Source organism: Scophthalmus maximus, chromosome 15 (assembly GCF_022379125.1).
Source record: "Scophthalmus maximus strain ysfricsl-2021 chromosome 15, ASM2237912v1, whole genome shotgun sequence".
In the NCBI taxonomy this organism is placed as follows: Eukaryota; Metazoa; Chordata; class Actinopteri; order Pleuronectiformes; family Scophthalmidae; genus Scophthalmus; species Scophthalmus maximus.
Window position 1 is genome coordinate 16,072,345 of NC_061529.1, and position 25,412 is coordinate 16,097,756.

General features: G+C 40.2%; 1 protein-coding gene across 4 annotated transcripts in view; it reads right to left on the reverse strand.

The window, feature by feature from the left end:
• Window positions 1–2,040: 2,040 nt before the first annotated feature.
• The window catches only part of sntg2 (syntrophin, gamma 2), an 81,776-nt gene continuing 58,404 nt past the window's right edge, over window positions 2,041–25,412 (reverse strand). The window contains exons 18-30 of one of the 4 annotated variants that reach the window (XM_035611093.2): window positions 20,382–20,438; window positions 18,897–18,981; window positions 18,630–18,790; window positions 18,236–18,359; window positions 17,757–17,886; window positions 16,715–16,915; window positions 15,683–16,156; window positions 8,299–8,557; window positions 5,582–5,752; window positions 4,020–4,257; window positions 3,707–3,915; window positions 3,402–3,575; window positions 2,041–2,444 (exon numbers count right to left, since the gene is read on the reverse strand). In XM_035611093.2, the coding sequence (XP_035466986.2) occupies window positions 2,431–2,444; window positions 3,402–3,575; window positions 3,707–3,915; window positions 4,020–4,257; window positions 5,582–5,752; window positions 8,299–8,557; window positions 15,683–16,156; window positions 16,715–16,915; window positions 17,757–17,886; window positions 18,236–18,359; window positions 18,630–18,790; window positions 18,897–18,981; window positions 20,382–20,438 (2,297 nt within the window). In that variant the 3' untranslated portion in view covers window positions 2,041–2,430. Of the gene's footprint in view, window positions 2,445–2,541; window positions 3,576–3,706; window positions 3,916–4,019; window positions 4,258–5,581; window positions 5,753–8,298; window positions 8,558–15,682; window positions 16,157–16,714; window positions 16,916–17,756; window positions 17,887–18,235; window positions 18,360–18,629; window positions 18,791–18,896; window positions 18,982–20,381; window positions 20,439–20,467; window positions 25,186–25,412 lie in introns of those variants that run through there. The other 3 variants (XM_035611094.2, XM_047327274.1, XM_035611096.2) reach the window with 3 other exon arrangements.

Here is a 25,412-nt window from a genome sequence, read left to right on the forward strand (position 1 = left end):
TAAAATTTTGCGAGATCCCAGGACTCTTCTTTACACCTCAACTCAAGTCCCCTTGAAAATGAATGGGTGCGGACGTCATGCTCAGTAGGTTTTTCGCCATTCATCAAAACCACAAGAATCCTTGTGTTACAAAATACTGACATGACAAGTCACCTGAGTTATTTTTAGAAGGGTGTCACCAGAGTAAGCCACAAAGAGCTAAGGAATCTGCCTTGACAACAGTTAGCAGTGATACTTTCTATAACGTTCTATTCTTTAACAATAAAGGAGCGTGAGGCCTAAATCAGCTTTAAGCCTTTGTGTGCCAATATTCCTGTCACACATTAACATATAACGCTGCTTTGACCTTATTTTCACATTCACAATCTTCCCCTATTTGCCTCTAATTTTAATTCCAAGGCCACCTTTAGAGCTGCATTCCCTTTCTTCTCCATATAACTTCTGTTTTACACAGTGAATACACAGCCAAAAACACTGAGTTTGAGGAGAATATTACTTAACACAAATGGGAAATTATCTGTCCCCGCACAGAATACGAAATTGATCTAACTTGTGGCTACTTGTTGCTAATTTGCATAATATGTCACCAGATCAGTGCATATCCAGCTATCTGTACACATAATTTAACAATCTGTGAATAAATATAAAGATTGTCAGAAATATCTGTAGGCATTTGTTTACATAGAAATTGTCATTTTTACAGTTGTATAACATGTGACCAAATTGCCTGTTATTTGTGTGTGGATTGGAACACACATTTGTCGAAAGCACAATTCAATTTGTAGATCTTATTTTTCTTTTTTCTTTTTTGTTTTCCATATGTAATAAGATTTTGCAAATCAGGGGTGTATCTCAATCCGAGACAGGGATGGACGAAATGTATTGGCACTTGTGACCATTTTTTTTGTATATTTCTCTCTGTTTTAGTACCATTGTTAGTCCACAGTCAGACCGAGAGCAGCCCTGTGTGGACAGCCCTCTCTTTCAGTTGAATGGAACCACACCATTGGCACAAAGGCAGTGCCGATGCAGTGGAATCCAGGAAATCCACTCTGTCTTGCTAAAATGCAAAGTTATTAGGCGAGGCAATGTACGGTTCAGTCAAATCCAAGTGCACATTCATGATAAATTACCCATCTGTTCACCTTGCGCAATGAAAGATTAAACAACTGCTGCCCTTAGAGTGTTTTTTCATACACTTTTTTTCCCTAATGTATAGGTATTTGGGGGATTTTCTTTCTTTGATGTTTTATTTGTTTTTTTTTAACTGCATTCCCCTGTGGTGCTGTGTCAAATAGAATTTCCCTTATGCACCACAATGGTCATAACAAATAACAACGTTCACTGTACCAAGATAAACTGGATCCCAGGGAACACTGCAAGGCAGACCAGTGAGTCAGCAATGTTCTGGGCAACACGTAGATGCCTTTTTGCGGTGTATTCAATGTATGAATCATTTGGCCAGATTTCAAACAGGACAGGTTACTTTTGTTACAGTTCACACAGCTCAGGTTGCTCCTTCTTCTCTACAAAAAATATTGCACAATATGTTTATCACATTAGAACTATCCAACTGTCTCTCAGAATTTACATAGTTTCCAAAAAAAAAACAACCCCTCACAGATGTGGTCCGTGCAATCTGTCTTTTTAACTTTCAAAACTGGCTGATTGCTATACGTAACTTCCGATGGACAGGGTTGGAACGATCACAATATGATAGTGATTTATTCATTACCTCGGCCAAGGAGGTTGTGTTTTATCCGCATTTGTTTTATCTGTTTGTTGGGTAGCAGGATTGCAAACTTTTGTGGAAGGATGGGACATGATTTTTTTCAAGGTTAAAGCTAATATATTTTGGAGTGGATCCAGATAGAGAGGCAGATCCAGATAAACAGGTGTATCCAGATAGGGCATTAGCCTTGGTGTAGGTATTTGCTCTCCGAGTGCACCTCTGGGCGCATGTAATTAAAAAAAAATGTGTTTGTTTTTTGCATTTTGCCTTGACTCATGAGAACAGGAAACAAATTGAGTTAGTTCAGATGTTCCACTGTGAACATTGTAATTATTTTGTGGCTTTGTGGATGCCACATCATGTTCCATCAGGACGAAAAAAAACAATTTCCAAATAACTTTCAAATAGAAATTATCCAAATAAGGAAAGCATGACAGAAGTGCTTTGATTCATGTAAGTGTGTTTATTAAATTGAACAGAAATTACCTAACTTTGATTAACAAGAGAGATTAAAGGTCTACCAAATTTTACACAGGTAACTGGATACTGCCTGTTTTAACATTTCTATTCTACACTGCTTTATTCCATGTTTCCAAAATCGCATCCTTAGTAAACAACATCGTGGAATATGCATCAACAGAGCAAAGAGAACAAAGTGTCCAGTGTTTCTGAAGCATTTCTGGATCCAGTCCAACAATTCAATGCTGATTCCCTGGGGGGGGGAAGAGTTGATGTTTTAATATACGTCATGATAATGAGGCCAGCCAACAGCAATCAACCATGACAACACATGAACGTCACCTTAGCTTGCATACTTTTATTTAACTTTTATTCAACTTCACCTGACTGACAGGTGCTGTTGGAGTGTTACAGTTCACGTCAGAACATTGAAACATACATGGTGTTGTCTTTTGTGTCAAGGGCTTATTCTTTTTCACCTGTTCACTGACAAATTTAAAGGAACATTCCCCCATGGATGGGATTTTGTGTTTTCCATGCATGAATGTGTTTATTACTGATTTAGTATTGTGTAATCATGTATGTGTGGAGATTAGTAACAACAGCGTCCCATTAATCTACTAGGTTGTGCCAAGTGACATTGCCATTGTCATGGCTGTTACAAAAAGTGACATGGTGCTTATCCAGACATGACAATGACAGGTAAAAAAAAAAAACCAGCACATTTAAAAAGTGGAGAATTAAAAAACACATCCCCTGCTCCTGAATTATGCTACCAATCAGGGAGCAAACTTTACACAATTTGATTTAATATTCAGGTCTCTCAAGGTTATTTTCATACTCATTTGACACAAATGGCTGCTTGAAGGCTGGGCGACACTCATTTGAAATGTTGTGGTTTTTAATGAAGGTGGGATTAAAACATCGCAATTTGATAACTGCAAAACGAACATCTATCTATCCATGCATCTTTCTAAAGCACCAGCCAGACAAGGGGACAACTGTAAAGTAGGTCTGAGGATATGCAGTATATGCATTTCTGTGTCGCCGAATCCAACCTTACGAGGAATGTTCTACAGAATACAGCCTACAGTTTGCAGCAGCTCTTACAACAGGGACCGTATATTCAGCTGCTTTACATAGACAGCATGGCATCAATGCAAACAGATGTCATCACACAATTACATGTTCGCAATAATAGTTGACATACCTTCACATTGTGGGGGTCGATTACTCCATCGATTTCCCTCACAGACTAATGCAGCGGCACCTTTTAATTGGAAACCATGGTAACAGGAGTACAGAGCGACCAGTTTGCCAGATGTCGAGGACAATATGAAATCCCCATTCTCTATCCTTTTTGGAGAGCCACACAGCTCCAAGTCTGGAATTGAGTGATACAAGTTGTTCACGTGAATGTACAGTGGAATGAAAAAAATTCAAATGGGAGTTAAAGATATTTATATATTTTTAAGTAACAGGACTAAGACAAGTCCAACAGTCACTCAAACCCACCTCTGCTTCTCTCCTCTCTCCAAGCTTCCAGATTTATTGATGGTATGCGATCGCAAGAGACATAATTGGATGGGTATGGCTCGAATCTGAAAGGATCATAGGGCACTTCCCCTATGTCGGTGTTGTCACAGATGATGCGAGACAGAGAACCTTTTAAAAGCTCGGCCTTCTGTTGCTCGGTGAACACACCCTCAGCCTCCCACCAAAACCTGAAAAATAAAGACGGTTGATTTCGCCGTTTAAAATGAAACATTTCAATAAATGTGTTTGATTGAAGCCTTCATCTTTTTCAATCAAGCGAACATTATTTTACCTGTCACCATCGCGAAGTGCCTTCATCTGCTTTCCAATCAGGCAAGCGAAGAGGGGGCCAGTTCTTGAGCCCGGCAACATGTTTTCAACGAGTCCTCCAAGCCAAACATCGATGTTGTCCAAATGTTTGTATACTTTTTGTACCTCCTTGGCAAACGCGTGGTCTCCCACGACCTCTTCGAGATCGGCCAACGTGGCGATCTGCGTCAGTCCACAGAACGATCGCCAGTCATTGTATCCTGAAAAGGAACGTTTGATAATTCACACTTTGCTTGTTGAGGATTCAACTGGGAACTGATCAGAGCTCTGGATTTGATCACATCTGAGGATGATTTTACATTGAAACTGCAGCAATAAAAAAACAAAAAACGGTTGTGAGGTAAGACAGCTCACACTGTTATGTGTTTAAGGCTTAGTGTGGTTAAATAAAAGGTTGAATTCAGCAAGTTGCTTTGTAAATAGTGAAAATGAATAAACCATTATGACATGAATGTCTTTCCTGGCCCAGTCCTGAGCATGTGTTGATTGTATGAAAGACAAACAAGCACATCCTACTCTGAAGATGGCATTATCGAGTCATTGAGTTTAAAAACAATGTGAAATCTATAGTAACATTAGTTTCTAGTGACACTGAATTGCACATGTACCTGGGTACATGTGCAATTCAGTGTTTGAAAAAAAAAAAAAAAAAGGCTGCCAGGCAAGTAGTTCTTCTTTTTTTGTCATTTAACAAACTAGATATAATTAGAAAAGGATAATTTATGAGTTTAAGAGGTGGATTTGAACAAAACCAAGCTTGCTGTCAATCCCAATTCCAGTTATTGCACTAAAAGAGTACTAAGCTGATTTTTCACAGATTTTTTAACATTTTTTTTAGTTGGATTCATGTTTTTTTTGTGCAATCCCGAGATATCACCCACAATGCAATTCTCCAAGAACTTGAAACACACTCTGATGTGGAAAAACTAGTGGTTTCCCTTAAGCCAAGTGTGGCTATAGCCAGTTGTGTTAACACCCTTCTCAGGGAAATGTTTTCAGCATTAAAGAGAACAGGCTTTCCCAAAAGATTTCCCAAAATGTTATTTAAACTAGTATTTCCGATCGATGTTAATACAGTAGTGTAGAATAAGAAATAATGGTTTCTGGTAGTTCCCTCGAGCACACGTGGGACTTCTGTGACGTGAGCTCATTTATCAATTCCGGATCTGGGCTGAGCTTGTTTTTGTGGGCTTTGTACCATCAGTGTGAAAAACACCAAGCCACCGCACTCAGTCCTGTTTATTTTGGTGCCCTGTCGACTACGAGCCACAGAAATATGTGCAGGCTTGGCACTACATTCTGCACTTCACACGGTCATGGCAGCAAAGAACCTGCATGGAAGCAGCCATTTTATAGAAGAAAAGCTTTGAGAAAAGCTGCAAATAGGACTGGACGTTGTCTTCTTCTGAGTTAATGACTAACACCAAAGTAACGGGTTTTTTTAAGATGAAGGATAGAAAGTCTGTTGACTGTCACTCTGATTTGACATGCTCAAGTGAATGCAATTAAGTTGCACTGACTTACCTGGGAGGCCGTGATCCCGTCCTCTCTGCAGGTTCAGTGAGGCCAGGTCCATGTGCTGCATTATTTTAGAAACGACCAGCCTCTCTGTGACCTCGTCTGCTACCAGCATGTCTGAGCGAACGGCCGGTGCCGCAGCTCCTATTAAACCTCTCAGGATTGGTTCGATCCCACCTTCACAGGAAAAAAAATTCCAGTCAACTTAAATCACAGCTTTTTCTGTGGGAAGCAAGGGAACACCAAGTGCACACATCACTGATAAAAAAAAAAATTCTCCTTTTAACATTACATTTCAAACAATTGGGGAAATCCAAAAATTGTCATACTGCTAATAAACTGCAGAATATACACACACTTTGACAAATGCAGCCCTGTCTGTAATCAAAAAGGAAACCAGAAAGACAAGGTAAACAGAATGGTGTATAGTTGGCGAGTACAGTTTTGTCTGGGTCTCTTCTTTATGATGTTCAGAAAGCAGGTTTTCACACCTAAGCATGGATTTGCTTCGTAAACCGGAAGAGACAAGTGAGACCTGAATATAGAGACTGACGGAGAACACATCATTTGAGTTGATGATAGCCTGTATAAAAAGTCACATTCATTCATTGTTTTTTTTTGTGTGTGTGTTTGCTTGCTGACAGAGTGATTTAGGTCTGCGCCATTTTCTTGAACTCAATCACATGGACTTTGGCTCCTTCTTGACCATTGCATTGCTCCAAGGAACTTCGTTCAGCATTGACACCCCTGCACCCAAGGCAGTCACAGTCCGGACTGCTCTTGTTTGTGGTTTCCTGTTGGTTGAACGAGCTCCCAAATGCTATCAGAGCATCTCTGTCATCAAGAACCTCTTCTCTTCTGAGAGCACCTCCTTTCGTAACACCTTAACATGACTTACTAGTACTTGCTGTGCACTTGCAGTGTGTCTTAGTAAGCAGAATTAGCACTTAGTACTCACTTGGAGCTCTCCTAATGTACTGAGGCTTTAGTCTTGTCCGTCTGCTGTAAGTTGCTTTGGATAAAAGTGTCTGCCAAATGACTAAATGTAAATGTAGGAGTTAAACATTCCAATGTTTTCATAATTTAATTGTTCAGAGTATTTCTTTCTGTACGAGCCAACTCTTAACAAGCGGAATGAGTTAGTGGGCTTTTGTATCTTTGGTTCTATCACAGTGATTTACTCCTCCATTTGTTTTTGTCTCTTTTCTGGTTCGTTCCTTGATTGTGGGTCATTCTGTGCCACAGTCATAGACTGGCACTGTGCTGATGGACTTAACCGACATTGGTGAGATGACGCTGGCAATTTTTAATTTTACTTCTTTACTTGTTTTGTATCTGGTTATCTTTTTTCCTAACCCTAACCCTTTGAAAAATCTAAATTATAGAAAAGTAATTCTGAGAATTAATGATATTGAAAGATAAAGTATGGAAGTGGAGAGTTTGTAGGATTATTGTGTGTTTGTTCCAACACCTTTAATCTATCCTGATTGTAATCTCAAGGACAGCTACATCATGATGATGAGTTACACAAAGTGTGTAATTGCCCCACACAAATAGGTTCACCCTCACAGCAGAATTCTATGTAATAAAGTGTTTGCAGCATATGGAAACCATTTCCATGAACTTGCGGCTGAAACAGACAGGATGCGGAGCAGCTCCTCCAAGACCTGAGAGAAAAATTGGGATCAATTTAATGTGTTTAGACATTCGGCAGCTCCTTCATGTGTGATTGACGGCAGCAGAGCAGGGGGACTGTGAAGTGGTGAGGCGAGCGGCGCTGAGCTTTGAAGCCGAGAGGACTAGACTTTCTGAACCCTTACCTGTGGTCACGAGCCTATGGCAGTGAAAAGAACGGGATCAAGGAAACAATCAGCCAACGATACATTTCTCAGCAAGGAGGCTGGTCCCACAGAGGGCCTCAGTCAGGAAGTGCAACACAAATGAGCAAATGTTTGCTCACAATTTCACCATGTCAACTTAAAAGGCGAGGATATGGGGCGTCCAGTGGTTGACATCCATACGACTGTGGGGAGGACCTTTTTTTGTAAACCTCTCTCTCTCTCTCTCCCTTTGTTTCTGTTCTTTCTTTGGACTGTCGACTATTGAATAAAAGCACCAATTGGAGCTGGTCATTGACTTTTCTTTGGACAGTCTTTTTAAATTGTTTGTTTTTTCCTCTGACGCAGTAAAGAAAAGACAAGACGGATGATGTAAAGACATGGGGTCGATTTCGATTCAAGACATCTAAGTTACACAGTCTCCACAACAAGGGTGGTGAGCACAAAGTTAGCATGACCCATAATTGGAATAGTCACAATGATGACGACAAGACCCTGACTTAAAAATGTCTTAATTATAATTATAGCTACGTGCATCCCTTGTATACATAAAGTACTATCGTATTCATAAGTATGTAGTGAGTAGTAAATAAGTAATGTACTGACAATTATTGGAAAACATTCCTGCAGTATGTGAAATGGTTTCTTGCTCCTTCTGTAATGAGTCCCATGAGACTGGGAGCACACCGAGTGAGTCTATAGAATTGTATGCAAGTAACTGTAACACTAAGACGCACTTTGAATGATGTAGCTGACCTAAATATGGTACATATTGTATATGGTACACATATATACCACCACAGTCCCTCTTTTTGAAGATGTGTTTAGTTTGCTTACAGGATACGTTATCAGTTCTAAAAGGAAGCTTCACTGGAGCACACTAACCTTCTTTGACTATTCTCCACGGACTGAAGAAAGTCTCGTGCAGTCTCAAGTTGGGGAAGTGCTCATGTTCCTGGAAGTTCTCATCCAGTCTCCTGACGATTGGAGAGATGGTAGCGTGGCCGAACCTGAATGCAGCAGTTGCGAACACATTGGCGGCTGAGGGGTCCGTAGTCGGATCGTATCCGCCATAGGGTCCAATGTAATGTTCAAAAGACTCCGGGCCGATGATTTTTGGAATATAATCTCTCATGTTTATGACCTGGTGGTGAAAAAAAGGCGGTATCACAAAACAATCTCTTTAACAGGCATTAAATAAAATCTCAAATCTAAGGTCGGTAAGAATCACTCGCAGGCTATAATCCCACAGATTTTTACATCATGGCGTTGGAATGAGAACTTCACTTACAAGTCTCAGACTCAACAACTTACAGTAGCAACACATCCCTCTCTAAAATGATTAATAATATCATGCGAATGTGTATGCATACACCTAAAATGAATTCCCATATGAGTATTCCTGTTATATGTCAAGCTTGGACATGTGAATGCACATTTGTTCCCTCACAGGTCACTGAAGAGAAGTTCATCTGTCCTAATCACTATTTATAAAGGCCTAACTCCACCCCCTGAACCTCAGCATATAAAGTATTACACAGTTGCCTATGCATGCATGTGCACAGATTTTACTATGTACACATTGGTGGGATCACATTTGTTGTCAATTTTCATTTCCCAAAAACAAATGATTTAAAACCTGACAGAATTCCCTTTCTGTTGCTTTGAAGATAGCTTTGTAGGAAACAGAGCTGCCTCTAATCTAGTGTAATGACAGGCTGTTGACGGTTAGCTTGTAAAGGCTAGAATGATGGGAAAGACTGGATTACTGCACTTCATTGGTTTAAATGACTCACTGAATTTCAGAAGTCTGTTTGAGAGTACAGTGAAATTCGTAGACTATAAAAAACTAAAACTATAGCTGGAACCTGCAAATGTATTAGTGATATATAAGTTTGAATTTTCACAAACCCTCAATTTACTTGAAGTTGGATACCAAATTGTTGGAATGAGCATTGTTTTTTTAAATGTCTATTTCTACTTTATGTCTGTCTTTTGGATTTAACTTTGTGACAGCTTAGCTCATTAATGCAGTGTTTCCCCAGGAGTCAAATCTTTTACTTAATGGACTGAAACGCTCCAGAACAGCAAAGGTTAAACTGTTAAAGTGAGATAAGATAATCCTTTTCTCATCCAGATGGGGGGAAATTCAGATATTACAGCAACCCAAATAAAATTAGACACAGAACACAAATTTACAGCAAGGAACCCAACAGTTGTGTGGATGAACTAGTAGAGCGATACCATCTCAAAGTGACTGAATGACAAAGTGATGACATAAGTAGTAGCAAGTCAGAGCATGGTATAATGTGATCTTGAATCATACTTGGAATTATCTGCATTAATATTAAGATATGATGTTGTGCAAATGCAAAGAAAGTATATAATGTGATATCATAATAAATATAGTATGAGCTTTGTATAGTACAATATTCAATAAAAATGTTAATCTGATATATTATATCCACTTAATAATGATATTGTCCCTCTGCAGTAAACACTAGAAAGGCAACTGTGCAGATGACCTATGCATAGACTAATATTAATAGTTTCATCTGCTTGCACCCTATAAGAATACATAACTAAACATGGAATAGACCGACCACATTATACAATCTTAAATAAGTTTCAGGAAATCTGTTGATTTATTCAATCTCTAATCAATTCCTCACTTTGTTCGGGTCAAGTGCCTGATTATTTTTAAATTAGCAATAGTTCAACCACTCAAAAAGGCAACCTATTTTAAATAACTTCCACCCAATACATTTCTTCTTTTCTTGGCTAAAAATAATATTGAGACAGCTAATTGGCTGTATTAATTACTTTTTTTTATAGCTTTTAGTTCTAACTGCAGCTTTTGATACAGTTGACCACCAGATTCTTATCAAATGCTTTAAGCATATTACGGATATGCTTATCAGGCAAAGTTTCAAATTGGTTTTATATCTATCTCTCTGAAAAGGTATTGTGTGTGGCCATAGGGTTCTGTTAATGCTGCACTACTCAAATCACTCATGAAGTACCTCAGGGTTCATTACTGGGCCCATACCTTTTCAATCATACTGCATGAAACAGTGCTTTTTCAGCAAAGGATAATAACATACATTCACCCTGTTTGAGCTTGTTTGCTAGGAACAGCTGACCTAGGATATAAAAAAGGGGTGACCTTGTGAGAACTGTTGGGGTTCATTCAGATAATCAAAAAATTACAACAATGAGCTAAAAGCTGGTGAAAGGTACAAAGGGGTTTAGAGTTGGATTAATTTTGTTTAAGTGTGATTAGATAACTAGGAAAGTTTTTACATTAAAGGTGGACATTTCAATGCTATGATATTTTAAAAAAAGCATACAGTAACATTCATTATATTATTAATGTGTTTCTTAATGATCTAATAGTGGAGTGTGTCTTATTGCTGTGGATAACATGAGATGGAGCTGCTGCACCTGAATCTATCGCCTTAAATTCAAAACTAATTTTGCAACCACAAGGGGTTTAGCTTCAAAACTTAACATGGAGCTTGTCTATTGTGATCATCTACTGGTAGATGGACAATGAAGTACAAACTTTCTGTTAAATTCTACATTGTTCTCTTCTGAAGCAGAGAGCTTTGATATGTCTTTATTTTCACATCAGCTTTGATATGTTTTTTCTTTAAAAAAAAAACATAATAAAAATTGTCCCTCACTTTTCACTCCTCTTCAATAGAAGGGTTTTCAAAGCCGCATGGTTATAGCTACAGTATGTGCAGTAAATCCTCTACAGTACCTTCCTGTTATGGTTTAAAAAAAAAAAACCTCCAATCAGACCCCTTTCATTTTAATATTGTACGTGTCTTTCCTCTGGTATTGTCCATAAATCACCTGAAAATAGTGGATGTTAATCCATTCCTGTATGCCAACCCACCCAAAAATCTGACAGACAACAGGCTTATTTTCCCTCAGCTCAAAGATGATAACACCACTTTCCCTGGTCTACAGTAGAGGTAAAGAATTTAATATAATTGTTCATTATATTTTATGAAGAATGCATGCAACCAAGATTACCATTAGTAATGCTCTCAGTCTGCAGGTAATAGACATAGCTGATGATCAACAATCAGTCCAGTCAGTCATTGCTGCACAACCTGCCTGCAATCCATCTCTACCAATACAACACCATCTACAAAAAGGGTAAAAGCAGCAACAAAGCCTTGCTTTGTTCTTTAAAATATATAGACTATAGTAAGAGACAGAGAGAGCAATCCATACTAACTGGTATAAAGAGTGAGTGTTTTCCTTGCAGAGACTGTTTGTATTATGAAGGATTATGACTTGTCAGTCTGCCCTGCTATGAGGATGCCTCGTAATGGGAAAAAAATGTTGCCCTACTTGTGCGAAAACTGCAGCAGAAACAAGCTGCAAACACAACACTGACATACCATTAATCTATATGTTGATTTTGCAATTGTCTTAGCATTCGTCTGCCTTTTCATACATAAGGCAGATATTGTTAGGAGTAACGTCATCATTGGTTTTGGAGTTGTGTTTTCGCAAATGCTTAATACTTGCTCCATTTTAGCTCTGTTTTGGTCTCCACCAACTCCTGGGGGAAATGTCAGGCTCTTTAGTTGCAAAATCCTACACACCAGCTACGGCTAACTGTGCCTCCTACACGTTGTAGGGTAAAATGATCTAGAGCTTTTTGTATCCTGAAAGCCGCTGCCTGCTAAGGCCCAAAACATTGGTTGTATCAAAACAATGCTTGCATGCACTTTGAACATGGGCTTAGAGGAGTTGCACATAACCAACTTTTCTATTGAGTTTTTGGAAACTGCAGCTTCATCACTGAGGTGATTTGTTAAAAGATCCTTGTACTGAGACTACAATGACAGCAAAGCAGCGAATTCCACGGCTGGTTGATTCTTAGTCATCAGACTTAAAACAGCAGCTGTCAGGGCCGTACAGGTTTTGAGTCAATTAAATCACAAGGAAGCTTCCTACATAGAAGAAGCTTCTCACCGTTTAGCTTTATCTTGTCCTGCTCAACTTGCGTTTTCTGACATCACATAAATGCATCTCAAACAAGCAGTCATGCCACACTCACTATGACCAGCAACTGTATCAGTGTCGACTCACTGTGAGAGCATCATTGCTACTCCTACTGTATCCAGACAATGTATTGTACATCCGGTAGAAAAGACAGCAATTTTTTTCAAATCAGTCAGGTTAAAAGTTCACAGTTGACATTGGAAGCAGCACTTGAGATCAGTGTCACCACAAGGTCCATTTACAGTAGAAGCTGTTCTAACATTTTTGATCATATGATATCATGTAATTGTTGCTATTCAAATTTGAATTTTCACCTTCTTGCCCATGTTTACTCAAATTGAGTTTCATAACTTCTATTCCACAGCAATACTTTCTGTTACATTGCGCTTTGGCAAGTTTCTTCTGTGAAATATAAATCCCATACTCATCTAGTGAAGTGTTCATGCAGTCATTTGAACTTGTGGAAATGATTGATGTCTTGTGTAATTGCCCTAAATTATGTACGATAACAAAGGCTAAACTGCGGAGCAGTTACTAAATGCTGGGAGGTAACTGATGAGAAAATGCTGCTCTGAGTACGACTGAGTTAGAGTACTGAGACCGAAGCTACCTCTGAGAGTTGCATTTGTGTTTTGAATTAAGCTGTTCAGTTTCTTTAAATGCATATGCACAAAAAAGGAAGAGGGGAGTAAATGTGCTCATGTCATTCACAACAGGATTCTCTCCTTTTTATTGGGGTCTTAATGGAGTTATTCTTTTGTAAATATGTACAAAAAGGAAAATGTAAAAAAAAAAAAGAAGATGTGTGTGATGTGTTTATTTCTTGTATCTCCTGACTCCTATTCAAACCTAAGTGAATAGCCAGCTGCATGAATTAAACAGACTACACTGCTGTTTTTAAAACCAGGATTTGAAACCCTAATGTGATCTTGCTATTGATTTTAATATTGATTTTGTGAAGCTCCGCTGTATTTTCATCCCTCCAGTCTGGGGGCCTACTTTTCTCTGCATTTTGAACATGGCAAGTCATGATAAGTTTTAAAAACAGAAATAATGTATTGTTTTCTTTTTGGTAAGACTCTTACTCTTACATTCTACAGATCAGTTTGCCATTCGCTAATAATATGTCATTTAAACTGGCACCTGCAGATTATAAAATTGCCAAACTCGTGAAGGTTGGATTCGTCTGTCTCCCCTGAGGCATCATTTGTGTTCCTCAATAGAAACTTTAAAGCATGCAATTATAGGGAATCTTTGTATTTTCATCACACAGCCATGTCTCTGTAATGGTGCTGAATGGTGGGGTAAAGTACGTCCACAATAAAAAAAATCCACTACCTCTTTGTATGGAACCCTCTAAAGTTCTGCTTGTCCTGGCCTCATACCAGCCAGAGCATGAGCTGCATTTGATTTATGCTCATTATCATCTCTATATAACAATTGGCATTTACACCGCCACTGTGAAATTTGGTTCTTTGCTTCATTTTTTAATTGGTGTTTTAAGAGGGAATGTGCACACACACTCTGTGTAGCAGTAAATAGTAAGTAAAGACCTGTTGTTAGTCCATGCTTAAACTCATTGCAGCCCAGTGACCACAGACTAGAAAAAAACAAAGGTGTGCAATGTCGGCGGGCAGTCATGTCAGTGGTTGCAGCAGAAAAGTATAACGCTATAGCCGCAGCAATAAACTATAGGAGTCTATTTATTATTGATATGCCATTCCCATGAATATAACCAAACACGCAGGTTGTTTTGTCTGTGTTAATCTTTGATGATTTTTTTTCTACAAAGTCTGCAAGTTCATTGTTGAACAGCATCAGGGGCACTCGGGGACACCTGCACGGAGACTGTTTTGCATAAAGTAATGGTTGGAAAAAAGTCACTTTTATGCATTTAATTTGAGACCTCGGTAGGGTTCTGACGAAGATTGATGATGGAGTTACAGATGTTTGCACTCTGCTCTGTGAAAGGTCAAACATTTTTGGCATGAGGCAGGAACGGTTGCCACTCTGCACTGCAGACAACACGACTGTCTTATTTAGGATGTCCAAACCGAGCAACTGTTCCGACTCATGGAATTATTACATTCAGAGCTGAAAGGAGTAGAGGATGAACAGAAAAACGAATCAGCAACTATTTTATACTCAATAAGTGAGTATGATTTTGTTCCAGCTTCTCAAATATGAGTATTTAGAGTTTTCTAGTCTTGATGCTTGTTAGTCTGTAATAGTAAGATAAAATCTTTGGGGTTTGACTTTTGGTCTGACAGAACAAACTATTTGAAGGAATAAGGTTGACATTTTGAGAAAGACACTTGTTGTAGGTGAGAAGATTGATATTTAGAGTTAAATGCTTACACTCCTTCTTGGCTGGTGCACTTGACGTAACTGAAGAATGGATAACACACGAAAGAAGAAAAGTTAATTAAGAGAACATGGAGGTGCTGGTGTAGGAGGAGTAAAATAAAAAAAGTCTTTGGCCCCTGCTTCAGGTAAAGCAACATTTTGTGATTTTTGCTGAGTGGCAGCCACAAGTCATAAATTATGCTGTTGGACTGAATCTTAGCGGTTAAGTCATTTTGATGTACAGAAAAAAAGGAAAATCGATTTGCTTGACTTGTGCTTAGACTGTGTTGTCCCACTCTGTACTGAAACACTGAAAAATACTGTGTATTATTCATGATCTCTGACTTCCTGAATTCAAAGTTTTGCATCAAACATGCCAAACTCTGTTAAGAATGTTGGATTTTCAAAAGTCTAATCGCTGAAAACGGAGATCTATGCCGGCCCTATTCGTGATTTCTATGTCTTTTTAACTGAACCACTGACCATTACTGAGTAAGGCACTTCGCACAGGGGATCGCACCATATTACCAAAGATATAAGATTATTTAGAGCAAACACAGGCATTTAAGGGTGGTGGATCGGTCATGAAAGAGGCATCGCTCTCCCTATTGCAACTCAATGTACCAAATTATTTTAAAGTATAATAGTTTTTTTGCATAATTTTGCTTCAAATGTGTGAAACTGGCTCTGAGAAATGTATATATTTGCATATTAAATCTGCAGATTCATTGATAGTGAATATAATTGGTAGTTGTTGCCCTCTTCAAAATGCACCTGTCTGGGGAGTGCTGCGTGAGTCACCACTGCACATTCTGGCACGTCAGCACAGTAGAGTTTTCATAACCAAAGTTTCATTTTTGGCATGTTGGAACGGTTTGAGTTACTTGTCACATACCTGGTGCAGAGCTCCAATAATCTTGCGGGTTTCTTGGTAAATAGTCTCCGGGCTCCAGTGGCCATTGATGCCTTGCAGTGCCTTGGCAATTCGATTGTGTTCCCTGAGCCAAATCGTATGCAGAGAGGTTAAGGACAGGCCCTCATTGACGCGACTGTCTCCAGCACTGAAACACTCCACCCTCTCCCCCCTCCCATCCTGGCGGCACGGTGAAGGCAGAGTGGCTACGAAAGGAAGGTAGGGTCTTCCTTTTGGATCTGTGAAGCGGTCGTTGATGGCGAGTTTCCCATTGAGGCCCGAGAGGTCACGGAGATAGCTCTCCGACTTTGGAGTGTGGCCATACACGACCGAGGCGTCAATGAACGACGTGATGGAGTTCATCTGTTGTCGTTGCAGAGCTTGTCCAATGTCTGCCCCGATATTGACAAAGCAGACTGGTAGGGAGCGATGAAAAGGCATGCAGCCATCCAGTGTCTGTACAAAAGACAAACTTTTAGTTTACAACAGGCTGCATCTTTCACTACTCCTTTAACTAAATCATGTCCATGATCTTGTGGTCATGACATTTTCAAGTGTAGTTCAACATTTTGGGGATTACGATCATCATCTTTTTGCAAAGTTAGATGAGACTGACCACTCCTATGCCTGCCTCTAATGTCCCCTATGGCTAAGTTTAGCGTAGGGATTGTAGATTGCCTGGCTCTGTCCATTGGTATCGAAGCTCACTACTGAATGTGTAATCTGAAAGTGTGGAAGCAATTCCTAATTTTAAGGAAGGTTATATGTGGGACTTTTTCTCAACCAAGAGCATCACGTCTCTGGGTTTTCCTTTGTCTGTATGCCAACCTAAAGTAACCAGTTGCTGGTTGTTTATGTATGTGCATATGCTTTATACTGAACAGACAGACAAATCCTTTTGAGTCCCCCTCCACTCAAAAAAGTGTTTTTCTTCTGTTTCTGTCCACTGAAATGTCCAACATTGACTACAGGGACTTGTATCTGGCTGCTGTGCTTCATTGTGTGTGTCTTTACCTCAATGGGAAAGCATGGATGCACATTTTCACATGTGTTCAAGCAGTCCACGCGGGGCCACAAAGAAGAATTGCTATTGCTTTGAGGGGTGAAGGTCATGTCGTGGTCAATGTATTGGCCCCACTCCACCAGCAGTCGAGAATAGGTGTCCTGTTCCCTTTTATGAGCGCTCTTCATTATTTTCGTGCTGACTTCCCGCGGCTGTTGACACAGAAGGATTTGTCACTTTTGACGGCGATGAGTTCCACATTTTACAATGCACAATTGCACCCGCCCCCAATCTATGCAGTCACCTACCATTCGTCAGTCAGTGTTTTAAAGAATCAACTAACAGATATTCAGACATAGTCTGGGCCTTTCGTGTACCAGTCAGGGTTCATGGTGGATGACAGCTGTCTTGTTTGTATGTTTCATTCATTTCACTTCAATAAATAAATGAATGGCTTGAGCTCAGCAAAGGGTCTGTGATACATTCATGCTTCTTTTCCTTCATAAAGTAATTAATGCAACAAAAAATTACCCTGTCATTGAATACATTACATTACTTGAGCCTTTTTTTAAAGATATTTTAACGACGTAAAACTTATAAAAATGATGTGTAAACTAGTGTAAATTATAGTTCTTATATATGGAGGTAAACTGCAGACTGGAAACAACTGGTGCATACTTCCTGAGTTCTTCCACTGAAAGACACCTGCAAAGACAAAGATTCAGTGCAAATATCAGTGCAACAGATTCTTCTGCTGTGTGGTGGTTATCCATGCGACTGGAAACCAACTCCTGTCAAACTATGGGAATCCTTTAAAACCATACGATTCGAATGCAGCTTTAATCTATGTATGTCATCTCAGACACACACACACACACACACACACACACACTGCTGCTGGTCCTAAATTGCCGTGGACTCAATCTGCTGTGAAAGGGGTGAGAAAAATAAATGGAATGCAACATTAACCGGGGTCCTGCCAGGTGAGCTCGCTTCATTTCTAATTTCTCCCCCGGACCTTTGTGTCGGTCGGACCAGCGTCTTGTAGATTACCGGGGGAAGCTGGAATCCATTATAGAGCCGTCCTCGGTTCCAGCCCTTGGGTTCTCTCTCTCCGTCCTCATATTGAGCCGGAAGCCATCTGACCAAGGGAGTGTTGGCTGCTCCCCAGAGAGGATTTTGCCTGACAAAAAAACCCCCAAAAAAACATGAGGCCTGTCCAAAACAATGCTCCGGTACAAAACAAAATATGCCTTCACCGAATGCAGCAGCATTCTGTTTATCATCACATGGTCAGCAATAGTTTAAAATACTACATTTTTATGCTATAAGTGTATTTATTATCCATGACTGACAGGTGCATTCAATGTTTTCGATATTTTGAACATATGGGGGCATCTTTCTTACTTGAAAAAAAAACATGCTGCGGAGTGAATTATTATTATTTTGTATTTCCACAGAATAAGGAATCCTGCTTATTCCTTATTCTGCAGAAATACGGTCCTGGTTCTTGATCAAAGTCAGTTAGCTACCTGTTATTGCAGAGGCCACTTATGGAACGGTACTTTGAGTCGTGGCGACAGATGGTCGGATGTGTTGCAGGAGGACACATGGACATCTCCGCAATCAGCGCCACGTCTTCCCATGACAGCAACTCTAGCGTCATGACATGGTGAAAGTTGAAACAGGACAAATGAAAATGGATCATCGTAAAATACAGAGAGTCTGTGAAATCTGAAAGGACAAACACTATCATTTTGCTCAATGAAGACTTTAGTACTAGGTTATTCCAAATTATTAAGTATTGTGGTAAACTATTAAAAACCAGATCAGGATTGCTTTGACTCAATGTTGGCCAACTGTCTCTCTAATGTTTGGTAGCGCTGTGACTTCCTCTGCGTTTAATGAAAGAAAAAGCAATTCTACCTGGTGCGGTGACATCCCGCTCGTATCTCTGTCGCGCTCTGCTCCTCAGGACTTGCACAGTTGTTTGAAAAACCTCTGCAGCTCGGGAGATCTCCAGGGTCTCGGGCTCAGTTTGCCGAAGGACCGCAAACGCGTGCGTGGAGGAAGCGGGCGCGCTCCGCCTGTGCACAGAAATGGACAGGTTCTCTTTGTCCTTTTTTGGGATATTGTTGTTTCAGAGAGAAAATAGAGACGGGCAACTTGTTCATTCAGTTGATAGGGTTTTACCGGGGTCGAGGGTGGAGAGAGGCTTTGTCTACAATTTCAAGGCCTTCTTGACATGACGAGATAAGCAATTCTCTGAGAGATGTGGCTGGAACATATAACACACAAGAAAAAAAATGGCATTACATGCTGTCAATCTATAACCAGAAGATCGACTGGAAAGGACAGAAAGTAACAAGTAACAAGTAACTACAAAGTCCATTCCCTAAAGTGCTGCACTTAAATACAATTTAACATATAGTAACAGCTAAAGATACTTTTGAGATTAAGATTTTACTCGCCACACGTTTCAGAAGTCCGTGAGTTATCAGCACATTCCACCCAAGTGATTTCCACGTGAAGGGGCAGTAGGCGATTTTGTGGTCGTTGTTGTGATTTTACTGCGCTGGCCGGGCCGCTAAGGCCGATGGAGCTAACCACTAGGCCAAAAAGCCCTGAGTCGTGGCGTCTCTCGTGAGCACGTCTCTTAAGGTGTCTGCAAGTGATGTGTTGAATCGTGCACTCACGGCGTTGTGTGGTGCGATCCGCACCATTTTTTTGAGTGTTTTTTGATTCCCAGAGCCAGGGCCGAGCCGAAAACACGGATTTATACGCTGATTTTTACAAAAGGTCCGATGCTTTAGAATCGCTTACATTTAATGAGTTTGAAGTTGAAAGAGGTAAAATTGTCCAAATTTTCACCCAAAATAAAGGACAAATAAACACTAATCTGTGTGGCACAGATGTGTCTTTCCCACAGTATTTTGACCCCCTCATATCTACGTGATGACCCTTAAGAGAGGGGTCGAATCCCCAGGTTGGGAACACCTTGATAAAACTACCTATTATTTATTTTTCTTATAGAATGAGTATTTCTCCTTTTATATTTTAAGTACATGTTGCTACTTAATTGTTATTTAATAATTTATATTTTTGATGGATTTCAGGCACCATTACATCACTGCACAAAACAGTGCGAAGGTTTCACTTTTATATCAGTTTGGCTATGGTAGTAAATTTGCTGACTTGATTTGAAGCTAAACAGAAATTTTAATTTCAATCCATTCAAAACAAGAAAATGTTTTTTATACAGTATAAAGAGAAAAAAGTTCAGAGAGACGTAAGAATGTTGAGTGTCCTGACATTCCCATGGGTCTGAGAATCACTAAAAACATTGTTATTAAATCTCTCTTGCCACTCCTGATGTGACTACATGTCTATCAATCTCTCCAGTCCTTCAACTGCTATCTTTAATTGGTTATCACACATTTTCAATTATCATTATAACCTTTATTTAACCAGGAGCAAGAACAAAACGCATTGAGATTTAAAAAATCTCTTTTTCAAGAGTGCCCTGGCCAAGACAGGCAGCAGCGCATATAACATTGTGGCAGACAAGTACAAGAACATTATAACAATTTAAAATGGGAAACAACATTCATCAGCAGTCAAAGCATCAGCAGCCAGAGAAGTGCCTGGGAAGCATTCATAAAAGAGATATTTACTTACAGTTGAAATGTCCAGCTTCATCAGCAGAAGAACTTGGGATTAAGATGCAGCCGAACGCTGCGCAGAAAATTAAATTGACAAAACAAGCCATTTTTGTCAGCAAATTTACAGTTGAATGGTCAAAGATCTTCTCAATAATACAGAGATGTCCTGGTGCAGTATGGCCTGTCCAGCCCGTCTTTATGTATGGAGATAAAGCAGGGAGTCCATTGCTTATATATTCAGCGACAGCAGGGAGTCCAAGGTTAAACAAACCAGCGCTCACTGAGCAACTCAGAGATTCAGTGTGTTTCTTGTCCTTGGTTGACTGATTCAAGAGAAAAAAAAGCACTTTTTTTCCTCCCATTATCCCAGCCTATTGGATATGTCCTGGAACAATACCAGAGAAAACATGAGATAATAGTGACGCATGCTGTGCATTCTTTTTCTCGCATACAGACATATGATGACCAAGGAAGCCAGTTTGTGACGCGACCACATAATGCACATACGTACTGAGGATTGTCAAAGTGTAAAAAAAGATATCATGAGTGACTCTGTCACCAAATATCAAAATATACTCCATTTTGTTCCACATTGTCCTTTATTTACTGGCACTTTGCAATAAGTTCTGGCATAACATAGTCTCTTCGCCGCCTGTTACACCATTTCTATTCTCTTACAGAAGAGACTAAGTTAAAGTGGATGGGGGCAACTCAACTGTGAAAGCTTCCTCCATTTTGAGTGATCTGGCTCCCTTTTCCCCTCGAAGGTCACCGCAGTCTAGATAGCGCTCCGGTAAAAGTTCACCGATGATCCGCCGCGTCCAGTGACTTGAGTTGTTTTTTTTACGCCTGCTCAGTTGTCACACTTGTTGGCAGTCACAAACTCAAACCTGTGCAGTATGGGCACATACTGGTCACATCCGCTTTCACCAAATAACAAGAGCTTTTCTATTTATAATCGCATCATTGATTTCAATAATTAAGGGTTAGGGTTAGGGCCTAACAGATACAAGGAGGGTGTATCTGCCTTTCTGTCTAACTTTTTCCTTCAAGGACCGATTTGATGAAATAAAAGGGCACAGGGTATCAGCAGCAGCCACTGCAGGCCTTTCATGGGTTCACGGTCCTGCTTTCCGTCCATGTGGCTCCGTCCTCACCGCGCCTATTTTCTGAGTTTTTAGATGCGGACTGTCGGGATTACCAGCGGCGAGAAAGGCCACGACGGCTCTCCACAAAGTTTTGCCCTGGAAACTTCCCCTCGCCACAGAAAATACCTTAGCATTCAGGGTTCAGTGCCGCCACCAGCACTGGAGTCGACTGTTGAGTGTCACGGCCCATTGACAGTTGAGCAGTGTACTTGGAATTCATGCTCCGCTGATGCAACTTCATGACGCTGTGTGTGTGTGTGTGTGTGTGTGTGTGTGTGTGTGTGTGTGTGTGTGTGTGTGTCAGCAGCTGGCAGCGACCTCGGCAGTGGGCTAAGGATCATCTCAGATGTGGCTCTCTGTGCCACTCGTGTTGTCACGGTGGCTGCTTCAGCTTCGGCACAAAACAGTTTGAACCCCAAACTTCCCAACGAAGGGATCTCGGAGTTTGTCGGGGGGGACGAGTCGGCTGATATCCGTAGGAAAACTTGCGGCATGCGTCTGAATATTTTGTCCCCATTGTGACATCGGGCAGACCTTTATCAGCTACTGCACAATTTTTACTCAATTATTGTCACATACGTTAGAGGATGCACAAAATATGTGACACGAGTGAAATAATAAATAATAAATTCTACCTTTCTCAAGCTTAGTAGGCTAATGATCACTGTCAGGAGGTGGTGAATCCACTTTACGGCCATTTCCTGCCACTGTGGTCTGTTCTCCAACTTCTCCAATGAGTTGGCTCATTTAAAAATATATGCCCAGCAATAAGGAGCAACTCTCCGCCCTCTTTTTTCCCCTCCAAGTTGCCTAATGATGCCTTTGAAAGCCCACTTGGGGAGGGTTGGCTGTCAAAGCTGAGTCACTGGTAGTCAGCACATACCGAGGCTGCGGGTAACCCGGCAGTTGGGGAAATTTCCATGCATGTTTAATAATAGAACACGTCTCATGACAATATCATAATAACAAAATAAAATTATTCAGCGTTCTATAACAAATGCCCGTTTATTCATTGCCAATGCAAAGGTGTTTACTCATTTGCAAGGTGCAAACGCTGCATAAGCATGCAATTTATTGTGGTGGTGAAGATCGGTTTTGAAACTAATGTTTTACTGATGTCAAAGAACATAAGCTTTGGAAGGGTTGTATCTTTTTGAATGGCAATTCAACCCCGCAGGAAAAGTATGGTACGGTTATTATGTAACACGCGAGGCTAAGACAGGCACAGCATTGCCACCAAACCAGGACAGTTTACTTTTTACACGTAAAAGTAATGACACGTTGGGTTTCATATTGACTTTTTAGATTATTCTTAACTTTGAAGTTACAATCAAGAGATTTACATTGTGGACAACGTAGAGAAAAAGCATTTTTAACATTTAAAAAATGAAAATATGAAATATGGAAAAAGTAATGATACCAAATTACAGACGTCACTGGTTTCATTGCACCAAACATTGAACTCCAAGTTAACTGGCTCTTGGCCAAAGTTGGGGGGGGGGAGCTTGGACAGACATGTTCAACATATTAGGGTTTATTCTCTATTCCTTTAATACAGACATGCCAAAGGTAGTATCATGTCAAGCTCATTGATGTAAACAACTCTGTATCCTCTGTGACTCACTGAACTAAAAAGGCCAAAGTAAAATTAATTTTATTTATTTAAATTAGCCAGCCAAGCCCTGTCTTCCTGGATTGGGCAGGTACGTCTTGTGAAAACAACACAGCCAGAACAGATTGGAATCACCACCTGGTTGCCACACCAAAACCAACTGGAGAACAGAAGTGACTAATGTTACCCATCACACAGGTTTAGCCAAAATGTAAGCCATTGTCATGATCAATCCGTTGACCTACCACTGACACAATACATGTCCTTCAGGCTTATTCAATCGGATGTTACACAAGGCAACGAAACAGCTGCGTAGGGCTGTGACCAGTCAACTTGGTTGGTCAACAGTGTTGGTTACTCAGGACGGGTAATAAGTTACTTATTACTTATTACTCTTACAAAAAGTAATGATATTACCTCGTCACTTTACTCGTTATATTCCTATATTACTTTTGGGGGTTCTGCATATTCAGTCATAAGAGCAGCAGGGAGTATCTGATGGTTTTACAGAACATAAAATGGGTTCTAATGTTCAAAAGTGAAACAATGATTGTATGTCATCAGCAGAAGCTTCTCAAACATCTTATCTACGACGTACCCAGCGAAGAGCTTATCCAGATCTCTGTCATCCTCTATCCTTCGTTTAGCTTGTTATCTCGTAGCCGACGTGACTTGCCGGCGCGTACACGTCATCATGTAGTAATAAGTAATGCGCCGTTACCTGGATCAGTAACTGTAATATGACTATTTTCGAAATTGTAATCCTACTAGTTACTGAAAAAAGTAATTGTATTACGGTAATATATTACTGAGTAATTAGTTACTGGCCAACACCGTTGTTCCTTACGGTGCTGTGGTGTTCCTTTCATAAGCCTTCCAGGATTAAAACAATTTGTATCGGGGACCTGAGGGACGGCCAGACCACCTGTGGAGATGATGCATCCAGTTTTTTTTTTTACCCAGTTTGGCCAGGCGCCAATCAAACACAACCTGTCATCGCCTGCCAGTTTGTGATGCTAATTAAAATATATCAATGTCTGTACAGCGGCTCCGTTTCCAGTGATTGCGAATGGGAAGAATGTTGTTGTTCTTTCCACCTCACATGATGGAACATTGAAGTTGCAGCAAACCGGTTTGGCCTCTACCTAAAAAAATTTCACAGATTTGTTCAGTTCCTGAGTTTTTTTGTTTTTTTTTCTTAAGGGAAGATTTTGTGTACTTTTTGCTGGTTGCCTGGCAACAACATAGTAACGTTAAGATTACGGAAAGCAATTTCGTCCCAATCGTCCAACACACCCACATACCCACACAAAAAAAAAAATTCAAAGCAAAAGAGCAAGAGAGAGTCATCCAGATGATTTCATGAGATTCATGTACTGAATCTCACAATATCGCCTGGAAGTCATCTCATAATTTGTCTTCAGCAGTCAAACAGGCGACGAGGAGAGGAGCAGGTTCGTGTCTGTGCTTGGCGATGTTCAAGTTTACATTCACCAACAACCCTCCACTTCCAAGGTTGACCTTCGAAACCCACAGGGAGCGGGTACATGTGACATATACAGTAATAAGCAGTTGTGCTTTATGAGCAGTGTATTGAAAACACAGCCAATATGTGCCGTATGTTAGCAGTGAAACCATGACATAACCCCAGTGTATTAGAATAGGAGCTTCAACAACATTGAAAGACCTAATTTCAGTGAAATGTCCACATTAGCCGGAGAAATGTGGAAATACAGTAAGGTGGATACAGCAGCACAAACATACACGATAGGTTGCCCTCCAGTAAATGCTGCCTATGTGAAGCTTTGCATGTTTCATCTGAGTGATCAGTTATCTGGGGGCTAATTGGACTGCATTACATCCTATGGTGTTTGTCTTAGTTTTCTCTCCCTCTTCACAGACACGGGAAAAGAAAAGTGCGTAAACCAGAGGAGCCGGGAAGAAAGAGAGGTTCGCTTTTCATCACGACGGATCACGCAGTCCGCGGCAGATGTGAACTTCCTCCCGTGAGAATAAACCAGCATCGGATTCGTGCGGTCGGTGGAAAATGTAGTTCCCTCCTGAAAGGAAAATTCATAGATTCTCTGCTAAACACAGTGACAGTTGCTGAGATCTGAAAAAAATCTGTGTCATACAGTTAAATGTATGGCAGTTACACACCATATTGTCAAACTGATGCTGATCTTTCACAGTAACAGAGTCTGTGTCTGTTATGTAATGAGAGGGAAAAACTTAAATAAATGCTGTCAGGTTGTGTTTTTTTCTGAGTGAAATTTGATTAAATTAT